A 15,302-nucleotide genomic window follows, 5' to 3' on the forward strand; every position below is an offset into this window, starting at 1 on the left:
ATATATACATATACAATACATTATATATAAGCACTATATATAATATATATTTAAAATATATATGCATGTTTGTGTGTATATATATATTTATTTCATACTGAACAATTCCCATCTTGGTATGTCAAAGTTAATCTCTACCCACAATTACTAGAACTTCTTTTTCATGGGGTTGGTGTTAATGTATTGCCTCTTTCTATGCACAAAACAATCCATGCACATGCTTAAAAGTCCACACCATCAGAATGCTGAGTTTGCATTTTTCTTTCAAGTACATTTGAGGGCTCTGTACTGCTTTTCTACAAAGCTATAAATCTTTCTTATAGAATCATAGAACAGTTTGGGTTGAAAGGGACCTTTAAAGGTCATCTAGTCCAACCCCCCTGCCATGGGCAGGGACATCTTCGACTAGATCAGGTTGCTCAGAGCCCTGTCCAATATGACCTTGAATGTTTCCAGGGATGGGGCACCTACCACCTCTCTGGGCAACCTGTTCCAGTGTTTCACCACCGTCATTGTAAAAAATTTCTTCCTAATATCTAGTCTAAATCTACCCTCTTTTAGTTTAAAACCATTACCCCTTGTCCTGTTGCAACAGGCCCTGCTAAAAAGTCTGTCCCCATCTTTCTTATAAAAGCCCCCTTCAAGTACTGAAATGCTGTAGTAAGGTCTCCCTTCTCTTCTGAAGATTTCATTGAGAAATAGAATTCGTGCTGTGTGACAGTATGAGTTAACAGTTAATGAAAGAGAATAGTCACAGCTGTGAGATATCAGCTAAACCAGTCTGATTGTCTCCACTTGATAAGTTTGATACCAGCTGGAGATACAGGAAAAGATAGATTTAACACGTCAAAGCAAAAAGCAATAGATCATCTTACCATCTAATTCAGCATCAAGTGTAAAAAGAAGACATTGGTTGCTGTAGTCAAGCTGCACCACGGATCCTTGTTCCTGTTGCACACGTATCGTGGGATGCTGCATTGTCTCAGAGCATTTCAGTATTCTACAGCAGGATGCACTGGACTTGGAATAAGTGCATCTAAATAGGAAACCAGTGTAGTCTCTGTATGTGCTACACCACAATGTTGCCGACTCCTGCAACTTTAATCATTCTCACTTTATAATCTTCTGACAGTATCTTTTCTTCATTCGGATCTAAACCAAAATGCTGTGGATTCTAGTAGAATTGCTGCTCTTCAGTATAATCCCTGCAGTATACTGAAAGGTTTTGCATAGGCCAGATCAAATCAATACTATATAAATACCAGTGTAAACTTTTCTTACAGTTAATACAGTGATAGAGTATTTTAAGGACCATGGAATTAATTATATTTAATGGACTATGAAGACCTGTATGTATTAAAGTATTTGTATATTTTGAAGTATTTGGTGTCCACAAAATGACGGGATTTTTATATAATACGATGGAAGACAGCAAAACTTAATTTGGTGTCTAGATTTTGGTTCTGAGTAATAGTAATGGATGACAAACAAGAAAGAATTTAATAAGGATTGCTCAGATCCCGCTTTGTCATGCTTTGTTACAAAAAGAAAACTATGGTGAAATTATACAACCATTTGGATAAAGACAAATAACACAGATTATTTCCTGGCAGGTTCAGCAGCCTTTTGGGTGACCTCATGGTTAATCAGGCACCATCACTTCATTTTCCTCCCCAGGATTAAAGGATTTTGAAAAACTAACTCTCAGTTTCCCAGGGACATTCACTGTACATCCTCAGCAACCTGCTTCCATTCCGGTCTGAAAACTGGATGTGGTAGAAGGCAGAATTCAAATGTTTACATAAAGTTTGACTGCTGTTTAGAACACTCCTTTAATTTTTTAGAATTTCATAGAAAAATTGCCTGATATTGTGGACAGCTGATAAAACTTTTTATGTTTAGATTAATAGTTAAATGCCACCCCAGGTTGGTAGCTATTGCATTCAAAGCCAGTTTCATAATTTTAAGAAAGTGACTTTTCTTCAGTTCTCAGGGCAACTCTGTCCATGTTACAGTTGTTGCTGCGGGACACTCTCAGACAAAACCCAAAAAGTAGCTTACGCTGTCTGGGCATTCTCATGCTTTAGAAATGGGAACAGTGAGCACATGCTTGTTTCCCACATTTGACTGTAAATTTGAAATACTTCTGGTTAGCGGAGAGACTCCAGGTATATCTCTGGCTAATAGCACAATACACATGCATGGCAAGTACAGAACAATACAACTCTATTTCAGGTGATCCTGAGACATCCCAGCTTATCCTGTCAGGTAAGATATAGGGTTACAGCTTATTTTAGTGGATTTTAGTAGATACATAGAATTATTTTAAATGAACTGCACAAAATAAAATAAAATAAAATAAAAAATTCACCTACTAGCACTGTAAGCCAATTACAACACTGATATATAAAGAACTCCACTAAACAAATCAGATCTTCCACTAAAGAATTACTACATAATTTTCAGGCCAAGTCCTGAAAAAGGGTAACCACTCTTCATTTATGTTTTCATTTTTCTGTATCAAGTATCTCACAAATGTTAATTATTAATGATCATGAAAACACTCTGTTCTTAGAACTCAGAATTTGGTTTTATTCCTATTTTGTTATTGAAAAAGTTCATGCACTGAAATGCAACAATCATTGGGGGAGGGAAGTTCTATGGCATAATTTGGAATACATCTGCAGTAACCATGTTTGGTTTTAACCAAAATGTCTTACCGTGGTGAATTAGGACATAGCACAAGGCTGAGTTCTTCAGGTGTAAGTGATCATTGTGATCAGAGCATCATCAGCAGCTGCAATTGCTAACTGGCTCAACTCCTGCTCAGATCACTTTCTCAACTGCCAAAATTAGGAATGTTTATATGAAGTAAAAGTTGACACAAAAATAAGGAGCAAAGAGTAATGATAAATATATGCATCACCAGCAGTGAGTGGCATTTGGAAGAAAAGCTATAGAGCCTTGGTTATTGTCTTTGAAGAACACTTGAATTCATTGCTTGGAAGCATTGAGCTGGAGGAGACTTTAAAGTTGATATTCCCAGGAACAGACAGTCACACTCACAGAAAAGGGTTGTTTACAGGCTATGGGGTCACATGAAAGCTGTTCTGAGGAAGGCTGCTGTTTTTTTAAAATTTATTTAATGATCTTATGTCCTAGCTGCAGGTCTCCGTGTCCAGCACCTGCAGTGTTACCCTGTGGTAGCAAGAAAGTGAGGGAAGAGAGCAGCGATTAGAGCTTTGTTTAATTTAAAATACAGTATCACAGATTTAACAACAGAGGGTGATACATCACTAAGAAAGATGAGAAATGCAAAAAACCCCGAGATTTTACTTGGTAATTCATGGCATGTACTAGAAAACTTAAAAGGATGGAGTAAAACTGCACTCACTCCAATATCTAGTAGTTGTTCTGATGAAAGACAGTATAACCAGCACCAGTGCCTGAGGTTATTAACCTTATTATTAATAAAATAGGTTGGCTTTTTTGTCCCTCCTGAAGAACACTACATCTTGTTGTCATCTACCACAGGAAGCTGAGAAAAAGAAGAATTTCCCTGGAGCTCTTGTGCCCACCCTCTCCTCACCTGGCACTGCTTAAGGCTAGAGCAGCTGTGTGTGTGCTGTACCAGCAGCTCTCTTACTTTTCTTAAGGTACCTGGAAGAACTTCAAGCTGTGGTAAGTGTGAGCTCATCCTTACTCTGTGCAGCATTTTTATTTACAGTATCACAGCCTCTAACTTTAAAAACTTAGCTTATATTCAAACTATCTTAACACAAATTATTACAATGGTTTTCATTCATTTAGTCTTGCTAAAAATATGTTCTGTGCTTGCACTTTTCAGCATATTAGTTTTGTATGTAGCCACAGAAAAGACATTCTGCCCTTCTGGTTTAATGTAATTAGCCGAATCTGACTTTCCCAGGCTCTTTAGTTTGTCCTTAGATAAATCTCTCACTTCTCTGCATTTTTAATATGACTTTTTTTTTTTTTAAATAGAAAATGTAGTGGTGGGAAGCAAAAATACTCCCTGCTTTGGAACATGAAGAGATAGAATTAAAAGCTGCCATTTTCCAGAGCAGGACAGAATGGTTTCCAACTCCTGGACTTCTGAAAGCCAATGGGGACAGGGAAATGAGTCTGTAGTTGCAAGAACAAAAAGCCATAATATTCTTAACCTTCTGGAAACTTTTAGGAAAAACTAATATAAACCTTTGTGCATTCAAAATGAGCTCGGCCTGGGTGGGACACCAGACTTATACAAGAAGGTCTTGTTTCCCATGAATGCAGCTGTCTTGTCTTCTCCTAGTATCGCTGAGAATTGTTCGGTGGCTAATTTGAAAACTTGGTCTGTGTAGAGTGTAACTGAATTAATTCCAATATTGACCCAGGACCACATTAATTATATCTGGGCCTTAATCGTTGTTGGTTTCAAGCGAAAAAGACAAATCATTTTTCATTGATGTTAAAAATCTGCCTAGGCGCTAATGTCATCATAGCATAGAGCACTGTGGAGCATATAGCGCTAAAATCAAAAAGACTTGCTGTATACACAGCGTTTCTTTTGAAACAATGAGTTTAATTATATGAGGATGCCAGATCCTGACATGTTAATTTAAGTATTTATTATGTGTATGAAGCAGTTCAAAAGGATCTTTAGCATTTTTATGATCAAGTCCATGGCAGCTTTATTATGGAGTATACTCGACTGAAAGCTAAGTCAGTCCAAGGGGAAGTACTCATCAGTTGTGTTTCTTTGATCTAGCTAATTGTTTTACTGACACCTAGAGTGCTAATTAATTGCCCAGCATCACAAATTAGGGACTGTTGTCTCTCATTCCAAAACTATAGACAGCCATGGCACTCCCCATACACATTATATTTCAGTACTCTCCCTAGTCCTTAGTCCTTAGCTGCATGTTGAATGAATGTTCAACACCAAGACAACTGCAAAGCCAGCAAGCACATCTCTAGGACTAAATCTGTGACTTGGGTCAGAAAACATGTCCTAATTTGAGAAAGGAGAGAATGCCCATAGAAAACTATTGGTACTGCAGGCTGCTTATTTAGCATCATGTAACATCACTGTCATCATCTTGTTGGTGAAGTTCATGGGGAACATGACCCAAACTGTTCCTGCCCTTAGACTTGCTAGGACAGGTGACCTTTTTGTTTTATCAGAATGTCAGTACTAGAAGAATTTTAGGATGCATTTTTCATTTTGTACACTGTTTTAAGAGCAACACTGTACTCAGCAGTTAAGTAATAAGAAACCCAAATACTGCTACGGCCAAAGGATATCTTGGGTTAACTCCAATCTGATTTATAAATCAGTGTTACTGTAACTTCAGTACATCTTGTTCTCCTTTGTTTCAAGACTTGGTGTACCTCAAGAAAAAGAAAATCCTTAATCATAAGGATATGTTTTTTAGATATGAAAACTCATTAAATGATTATTTGCTAAATTATAGAATCAAAGTCAGTTTAACAATGAGTAAGAGTACTGAGAGATCCAAACCTAAAAATCCAGGCTTGTGCTATATATTTTCTACTCAATTCTTTTTACCCTATAATTTCTCTTCATGCCACTGGGTTGGTTTTTGTCTCTCTTCCAAATATGTTTGGGGTGAACTTGGATATTTCCTTTTTTCACCATGGGTTTCTCTATTTGTGAAAACTTTTTCAAGGACTTATTCTTGATTGCTTTGATTTCCCATCTACTATTTCAGAGCTGTAATCTCATCTCCCATCTTACAGTTACTGCTTTAACAGGGAGGTTCAGAAATACAATGAAACATACCCCAAAAATTATTGGACATCTTAGTAACTGTCAACATTGGTTGACAGTTGGTCTTGATATCTACGTGCTGGTTTTGTGCCTTGTTACTAAGTATATGGGTGGCCTATAGTATAAGCCCTATAAAATTGTATTTCTTCCTTTTTTGTTACATCTTCTATTAAAACAGGGTATGTTATTTCCTGCCAAATAACATAAAAAGAAAGCATGTCTACATTTTCCTGGGGGAAAAACCACATTGGGACATTTAGTTAAGAGTTTTACCTAGTTGGCTAATTTCAATTACATTTAAGGTCTTTATGAAGAATGTGAAGGGACATTTCAGATGTTGAACTGTAGCTGAGAAGCTCATTTTAGGAAGGAGATTTAGGAATCAGCATATTGCTACAGGAGCAATTGTGTGTTACATTTTAATATACCCTGAAAAATTATTTTGTAAAATAAAAACTTACCTCATAATTCAGGTTCGGTATAGTCGGGATTACAAAGGAGATAGTGTGATATTTCTTGCTATATAAGGTAGATCTGTGCATTGTTCCCTTGTCTCCCACGCTGTGATGGGGTTTGCTGCACTGTACCTGTGCTGTATACTCTCCTGCACTGGCCTCCTGCAGCGTAACCCAGTATGAGACACCAAACATTTGGACAGAAAGATAATACAGCTCTAGAAGCACCACAGATTACAAAACAGTGTTCTGCAATAAATGGGATTATTTCTGCATTAGCTCATGTTCTCTGTAGCATCCTATGCTTCACATAGACTGTTTAACTCTGCCACCATTGTCATACATTGTGCTCTGCTCCTGCAAATGTTTATCATCTGCAGTCCTTCCAATAAACTGCAGCAAGCTGCACCACACCTGAGCATGTGAATTTGAATTATATCATCTGCAATCTTTTTGTCAGTAAACATAGTTTTATAAGTAAAAAAAAAAATTAATAAAGGTTCATGGCTGTTCTGTATGCAGACTTTGAATTTTGGTGTTTATATAGGTAGTACATGGCCAATATAGCCAAATGGAATTACTGTTGTGATTGAAATACCACATTTTATGTTGTCAGATGTAATAGTGCCAAAGAATTGCAGAGACATGTGGAAGGGATACCGCTGGCATCCATATTTCAGAGTCCAGTTAAGGCTTTGTTCCATTTTTGTATTGTGCGTGTATGTAAGACAAGAACATTGATACCATACAGAGCCTTATTTGGAAACAGTTTATATTGTCTTTAAAGTAATGATCAGGCAGATGCTCAGAATGCAGTACTTAAGGTCCAAGCCAGCTAAATTTCTTTTAGTCAGAGCAGTTCAGTCTGGATAGTCTTATTTCTACATCTGAACAAGCTTATTATTTTGCAAATTCGTTGAAGTGTGATACCTGAATTATCGGGAAAGGCTGTGACAGAAGTTTGGAACTGAGTTAAAATGATCATTGTTACTGCATTTTCCTGCAGCAGTTTTCTAAGTGTAGATGAGCCTACCATTCTCTGTTGTTCCCTAGTTCTTTACTGAATATTTAGCATGTTATTAAGCTGCCTCGCTCTCTTTTATTGAACTGGATGCACTCTGGCATCAATATGTATTACGTATGAGTGCCTTATATATGTAAAGTGTGTTTAAAAGGCAGAGTTCCTCCAAGATCCTGCCCAGAGGGAATGAATCCAACTGACTCAATACTTTTAAATCACATCTTTATAGGAGAGGAAATTCACCCTTTGGTTAGGTTGTGGAAGAGAAACATTTTAACTTTAATCATTCCCACAGAATAAGTTTACGCTTTGTAATAAGGGTAATGCAGTTTGCAGCGTGACAGCGGGTTTCTGCAAAGGAAAAGCAGCCCTGACAAATAGCCCCTTTATATAGATGATGCAGCTTCTTTGTAGCTACGACTTGGTAACTTCTAGACATAAAAATACCATGTTAGGGTAAAACCTGAGTGAAAACAAATGGGACTTCCTGTGAAGCTGTCAGCTGCAGTATGACACCTTTCTTGGTCACCTAGAATGGCCAGGATTTGTCCTGCTGGCTTGCTTTATTTCTTTGCCCAGGCCTTCTGCTGATGCCTCTTAAATTACACACTTACAACCGCAGATAGAGAAATTTGCAACATACCTGTAGTGACCTGCCTTGACTACACAGTGAGTAAAATGCTACTGAACTTCCCACCATTTCAACCGCCCATCAGCTCTACACACAGGAACTACCGTATTTCCTTCAGGCAATTTATGTCTTGTTGGATAGACTTGCTTCTACAAACAGCTTGAACTTTCTATGTTATTCTCAATTCTATGAAGTTAAAGGTTTTTTTGTTTGTTTGTTTGTTTGATTCTTTGAACTGTTGAGTTTTTTAAAGGAAAAAAAAAAAGAAACACATCTTTCCAAAATAGGGAACATTTTCAGTTCTCTGTTCTGCTTATCTCCTCATTTCTCTGTTTAGGCAGCTGTTAGTCATAGAATACTCGAGGTTGGAAGAGACCTCTGGAAATCATCTTGTTCAACTCCTGTTGGACTAGACTGTAACTTTAAAATTGGCTTTCCTCTCGCCCCCTCTTTCTCCCCCAAAAGTGAGCCACAATGGCAAAACTTTTCAGTTCTGGCATAACACTTCCATTTCCACTATATTTGTTAATTTTTGTACTCAAAGGATAGATTACAGCTGTACAAAACTACAAAATACCAACTATTAGCACAAACACAGAGGCACTTTTGTTCCATACTATAACCAATTTCAGACAGGGGTCGGACCCCTCTTCTCTTAGAGGCAGTGGGGTCTGCCCCCAATAGAGCTTTACCAAGGGCTACCCTAGTAAAGTCTTTCTGATTTATTTTCCTTTTACCCTAAGCGTAGTGAACTGCACATGGCAGCCTTGAGCCTGACTCCAAGCACACAGAAGGAGAAAACCTGACTGTTGAGATCCTCACCAGCTTGACAACATGTGAGAAATCACTGCAGATAAGGCTCAGGGAGAGGCTGCTGACACATACAGCAAGAGCAGGCTCGGAAGGGGCTGTGAAGTAAAGCAAGGGCTGCTACTAAAACTCTCCTCGAGAAGTCATTAGCTGGGGGTATTGGAGTGTTGCATGGATAAATCTCATCACAGGGATAGGGTTAGGTTGAGGTTCTCTTAGACCAGGGCAGTGGGGTCCATCTCCACCAGATTCACCGCTGGCAAGTCTTGTCAGCAACTCCATTTGTTAGAAGGCTGCTGATAATATTTGGTTATATTTTTGGCTGGGAAAGTCTCATAATTCTCTAGGGGAAGTGCTTCTATGACATTGCCATTGCTTTTTCTGTGATGATGCTCTAAATGGTTTTAATCCCATGTACAACATGTAAATTCCTGTCGTTAGGTCAATTTCTCAGCATAGACAAGTCTGCTGGAGAGGTTAATTATGAACCTTTCTTTCTAATAAAATTAGTGATTAATGTTTGATAGACTGAGATTAAAAAAAAAAAAAAGGAGAGACCATTATGAAGAAAACAAAAAGGATCCTTTTTTGGTATCACAGGAAAATCTTGATAACTCACGAAATAACTCCTAGTGGAGAATTCTAGACTTCCTAACTTTTCCCCATTATTTTTCTCATGACCTGCAAGATATGAAACTGTTGACAGATGACTTTTCAGGAGGAACTGATCCAGAGTAACCGAGGAAGATATTTTTATTTTTGAAGGTCTCATATAATCATGTAACTTTTACAGCCAGAGAACAACAGAGGGCAACAGATCTCTATGAAACGTTACATCTTCAGAAAGGTTTCCATTTGATGACACTGATGGCAATTTTGGCAGCTCTTTTCACTGCCTCACAGGGATCATTCAGACACTGCTGAAATGTATCTGTATGATCTAGGAGCGCCTTGCGGCCCTCTGGTAGTTCAGCCAGCATGGTGAGGGTTTTGATTGCACTCAGACGGGCTTTGCTGGTTTCCTCAGCAACCAACTTCAGTAAAGGTGGAATGGCTTCAGCATGTAGGGCTGAGAATCTCCCTGTTGAGAAAGAAACTTGCTTTAAAATGTGTCATTACATACAAACAACATGCTTTTGAATTGCTACTTTCTACTCTCTGCCCAGCTACAGCTCTGAATGCCCCAGAGGGTGCAGTGAGAAGAGGTAGGAGATGCTCTTGAAGACAAAAGCTAGCTGCCAGCTGTTTATTTTTAAGAAAAAAGATCTTAGTTAACTTTATCTGCCTTGCACATTGTTATTTCATTTGCAACAAATTACCTAAGAATATATGAGGCACCGAATGATAGGATAAACTATTTTAGGGGGGGTTAGATGCCCTTAAGAACATCCTCCATTCTTTTATTTTTAAAGACACTTCAAACACTGAGATCCACTCCTGTGTTGTCTTTGGAAGCCAGGGGGATGGTTGCAGAGGAGGACTGGAACACAACTGCTGTTATTAAGAGTCTTTTATATCTAATTACTCATTCATCACACTGAAAATTTAGCAGTTAATATTTTCAGTGTCATGCAACTTACTTGGGAGAACTACAGACATTATTAATATCCATTCCTCTCCCAGCAGTGAGAAAGAAACTGCCTCTAAGCACAAAAAGAGTTTCCAGAAAGTAGTGCTCCTCTGTTGAGGGCTGGTGATTCTGAGTAGCGTTAGGTATGTGGATCTCTGGGTGGTCTGGACTGGCACGAAAAATGTTCCCCCTCTGGAGCAGCACTCTGGAGGGAAATGACACAAGTGGGGTAGATAAATAGACTAGACACTATGGGGGAGCAACAATAGTTGCTCAAGACAGATCTAAAGAAATGTCCTAATCTTATAGTTTCTTGGAGAGCTATCAGAAACTGAGGACTTGGGGAATGGAGGGTGGCAAAAGTTTTGTTACCAAGTTGCCTTAGAATTGGATTTCCAGAAAGTATCCCAACAAAACTGCCTCTGTCTCTCACCCTGAGGTTTAACAGTAGCAAACATCAGCGCTCCTGTTGCACTAGCTTGGACTTCAGAATCTGTATCTTCCAACAGGCTCACCAGCACGGGAATAACTTCTTCACATACCACGCTTCTTCCTTCTGCATGAGTACTGTGCAGAAAATATGGTTAACTTGCTTTCTTGAACTGCCTCTGCTAACCATGCAGCTACCCACAGCTTCTCCCCATGCCTGGACCCCTGCAGCCCTCCTTCGTTTCATGGCAACAGTGCCGACACAGTCCTCCTCTCTGTTCTCTTTGGAGTCACAATGTTCTGACTGTTAGACAGATGGCAAGCACCACTACCCAGCCACAAAGAAAAGAAAGGGGATGTCTGTTTGTGCCTGGTGTCTATTAAATCTACTTGCTAGTACAATACTGATGACATCGTATTAACCTATGGGTGTGGGCTTAACAAATTTTTAGGCTATTTTTAGGTGACGTTTGGATTTTTTTTTTTTTTTTACTTTCTGTGATACACTGGAGATTAATGGGGCAACAGCATGTAACAGAATGTAGGATTAAATGTGCTGGTGGTCCTAATGGCAATTTAGTTAGAAACCTCACTGTTGAACCCTATACAGATTTTAAAACCTGCTAAATTAAAAGTCTGCAATTAATTCTTCTCCCAGGTCAATTTTCTCTCTTTCTTTCCAGACTTTTTAATGCGGGAAATATTTAACATGGCCCAGCTACTGCAGGGACCTAGAACATAGCTGATGTCCATACTCTAGGTGCAGTTCTGCTTTCTTTGTATGACTCATTTTATCTATACTCTTTTTCTTTTCCTATAAGACCTCGCTTTGTTATAGGACATTAGGAATTGTTTTGTGCCAATTGGTATGTAAACTACATGGTCTGCAGACCTTTTTACACTAGACATCTGTTGAGCACTTTTATTATATTTTGTAACTGCAGGACAGTGGACTTAAGTTGTTCCTTTCATCAAGTGTTTGATATACAAATTTAATATAAAGATTGCTTTTTCTGATCCATCACTGACGTATGTAGCAGCCTGTGTCAGAAAACTATTTCTGTCCTCAATCACACTGAAAGTTTCCCAGGACTTTTAATTTTTTGAGAGAGAGCGGTAAGGGAGCTTCTCCCTACCTCCATAGTGGTCAGAATCTTGTTTTCATATGATTTCTCATGCAAGAATTTTTTCTCTGCAGTGCAGTACCAGGAAGAAAATCCTGATTTCACTGCCAATACTGAAGGAGAAGGAATGACATTTCCTCATCAGCATCTGCTTTCTTGAGTGATTTATAGCAGTTATGATTTTTAGAATGTTCTACCTATGTGTGCATTCAGGCTGATATTGCTTTGTGATATATACGTGAAATGTGATAGCTTCAATGTGTAGTGACACACAACTGTAAACTAATAACACTGATTCACTCATTAAATGAGTATTTTCTTGGGCTTAAGTATTACAGACAGATTTCTTTTCCTTTACCCAATTTCTAACAGGACCCAAGCTGCTCTGCTTCTGATGGCCACTGATGAGTGTGTGAGCTTTTCCTTCAGGATAGTAATGGCACCAGTTGCTAGAGCTTCAGAAGCCTCCACACGCAGACAGTTGGAGAGTGTATCTAGGATTAGCTCCTGGATTCCGTCTGACTCAGTCTTCAACTTGAATACAAGTAAGGGAATCAAACCGGCATGCAGTATGCCAACAGCCCCTACAGAAGGAGACAGAGAAGGAACATAGGTGAGGTGTGAGTGCATTTACTATTTCTACTTGCACTTTGAATTTCTTAATTGGATCAAAATACATATGGTAACTCATTTCCTTACACAGATGTGGGATTGAGAGATGGAAACTACTATAACACTGTTCTGTTCATACATGCCATCTCAGCATTGCTTCCTCAGGAAGCTTCCCCAACAGTCCTGTAAAGACATCAGCCTAGGTAATAACCAAAATGGCAATTGCTCTGATGTTCCCAATTTCTCCCACTATAATATTTCTCCCAAAATTATTCTTGCTAAGAAAATACAGAAAAATATATATATATATGAAAGTCGCCTTATATCCAGCCTTTCTAACTGTTCTCAACGTGAACAGATATTAATAGAGGCTGAGATGTGAGCCTTTAGAGCTAATACTTTGATTCTCCACTATGGTTTCTGTGGGGGAAGTCAAGGTTTTGGAAACTGTCAGCTTCCTCACACATTTCTTTGTAGGAATTCTGTCATGGGGAAAATTTAAATTTTGAGCTTTCCAGCAGTCAGTACTGTTTCACTATCTCCTGAAGGAAATAGCATCAAAGATAGAAAGATCGTCATTTGCCCTGCAAGTGATGTCTTTGCTATGAGCAAGTGTCTGATTTGTTCCATTTTTTACACAATACTAAGTCAGCACTGAAACAGCAATGCCATGAGAAAGAAGAAAGCAGAATGTACTGTCCATGAGTAAGTATGTGAAAACAAAACTCTCCAGCTGTCTTGTTGCTAAGACTGATTCTTTGGTTGCTAAGAGAAATGTGGCTCTTTTCAAAGTGATTCATATATGGTTAGATAAGGAAGTTTTGTGGGTAAGAGTCATCAAGGTATTTTCAAATAAGGAAAAACATACTCAGACAATTCACTCTTCAAGGCTAACAACATTTTAAAAACAAGAATTTTTCCTTGTGCCAGAAAGGCAAAGCAGGAAAGGAAAGTGAAAAAATGTTATCTTTGAAGCTGTGGCTCTGTGTATCACTAGGTGTGCGGGTTGGCACTTCCATAGTAAAAAAGAAAACCTCCACTCTATATTTATGTCCCCTGGAGGAACAAAAAGAAGAAAATTCTCAAGGATCAGCTCCAGCCCATTCATACTGTCCCCATAGGATTTGATAAAGGAACCCTGCACTATTGGTCTGGCAAAGGACTCTGTTGGAGAGGTCCTGGAGAAGGAGGCAAAGCTTGCACAGCTGACTCCATCACCCAGCATTAACTCCCTTGACAAGGATTACAGGTGTTTGGATTGTAGGTTATAGGTATAGAAGTGTTATGGGTGGGTTAGACAACAGTAAGGATATGGCTGGCAATACTCCATGCCTTATGGAGTCCCAGGCAGTAGGGAACCCGGTAGCGAACTGTTCCCATGGAAGTAGCTTAAAGCAGTCTCAGATGGCTATAAATAGTATCCAGAATTGGTTTAGCCACACTTCCCAATGGTCTTTTGAAATAGCCTATGAAAGACAAGATTTTTCAAAGTCAACTTTTAAAACTCCTCCCAAAGTTTTTAATGAAAAGAAACTATATGGCCTGTGGGCATGAAATTGGGATACCCAGATTGCTCACACAGTCACCATGTACACTTCTGGGTTGCTGTGGAAATCAGTATAAAATCAAAATTTGGGAGGTACAGTTTCAGAGGAAGATTAATGAATTGGAGGTGATAGACTTATAAGCTGACATTCCCTGTAGTAAGCACCTATTTATTGTACAGTTGTTTTACCAGATGATCTGTGATACTTTTGAACCAAAACCACATCTGGACTACTTGACCTTAAAAGTAATTTCATTCTTTCTAGATAAGATAATACACTGAATGTAAATGTAAATAAGAGTAGCAAAGAACTGAAGTTTAAACTCCACACTCTTCCAGAGCCTTCGTGCAGCTTTAATTCGCATTGATGCCAATCTTCCTTGGGATAGTGTCACACCATAAGCATTTCATCATATCATTTCATAAGCAAACACTTGTTCTTGCACGGAGTAGTCAGCATTCTGGCTTGAGCCCAGAGAAGCCATTGCTTCCTTTAAGTTAACTTTCCATCTTTCTGTAACAACTATTGCTATAGCATTCTGTCTACCTTTCTCATGCTGGTAGATGTACATGTTTCTTTCCCAGTCAGTTTTCCATTACTATTTTTTTCACTTGCTTTCAAATACTTAATAGCCATTTTTTAACCCATCATCTTAATTTCCATTTTTAGTTTCCTGCAATTCCCTCTTTTTCAGGACTTCCTTGCTAACTTATTTCAGTTCTCTTGATCACTTTATCATCATATTGCCAGTAAGTGCTATCAGCATTCAGATTTCGATTCTTTGTGTCTGTGTCTTTCACCTATCTTCTAATATATTCAACCAATACTTTCAAATAGACAGGACTGCTTTCATTGGCCCTCGCGTTTACTCCTTCCAGTTAATGTTTATTGACTTTCTTCAACTCAGACATCCCTCATTTGTTGCATTTGCACTTCATGTCTTCCTTTGGTGCTAGCCTTTACTATTGTACTGCAGTCCTGAGTGCAAAATATACAACAAAGCCACTTTATGTCTTTCTGTTTCAATAAGGTGGCAAGATAGTATACAGAGTGTTGTCTAGGACAGCTTTTATTTTGTGGAACCATTAAGTAGTATTTATTCTGTGGTCAGAAATACCCATGTAGCTAGTGGGTGCTTATTTTGTATGAACACTCAGGCTGTTTTCATTTTTTTTATAACATGTTTTATTTTACCAGGCCAGGTCTCTATACCAAGAGCTTTCTTATCTACTGTTTTTGTCAAGCTGTCCTATCTGAAATACTATCATGCTACTAAAGGGAGCTTCCCAGATATAAATACAGAAACAAAGAT

The 15,302-nt window shown here is 38.5% G+C and overlaps 1 protein-coding gene across 2 annotated transcripts in view; it reads right to left on the reverse strand.

Moving 5' to 3' along the window:
- Positions 1-9,436: 9,436 nt before the first annotated feature.
- RSPH14 (radial spoke head 14 homolog) overlaps positions 9,437-15,302 on the reverse strand; it is a 107,627-nt gene continuing 101,761 nt past the window's right edge. For both annotated transcript variants that reach the window (XM_075167855.1, XM_075167854.1), the window contains 3 exons: positions 12,190-12,415; positions 10,712-10,845; positions 9,437-9,789 (listed from right to left, as the gene is read on the reverse strand). In XM_075167855.1, the coding sequence (XP_075023956.1) occupies positions 9,548-9,789; positions 10,712-10,845; positions 12,190-12,415 (602 nt within the window). In that variant the 3' untranslated portion in view covers positions 9,437-9,547. The remainder of the gene's footprint in view (positions 9,790-10,711; positions 10,846-12,189; positions 12,416-15,302) is intronic.

This window comes from Calonectris borealis, chromosome 18 (genome assembly GCF_964195595.1).
Source record: "Calonectris borealis chromosome 18, bCalBor7.hap1.2, whole genome shotgun sequence".
NCBI classification, from domain to species: domain Eukaryota; kingdom Metazoa; phylum Chordata; class Aves; order Procellariiformes; family Procellariidae; genus Calonectris; species Calonectris borealis.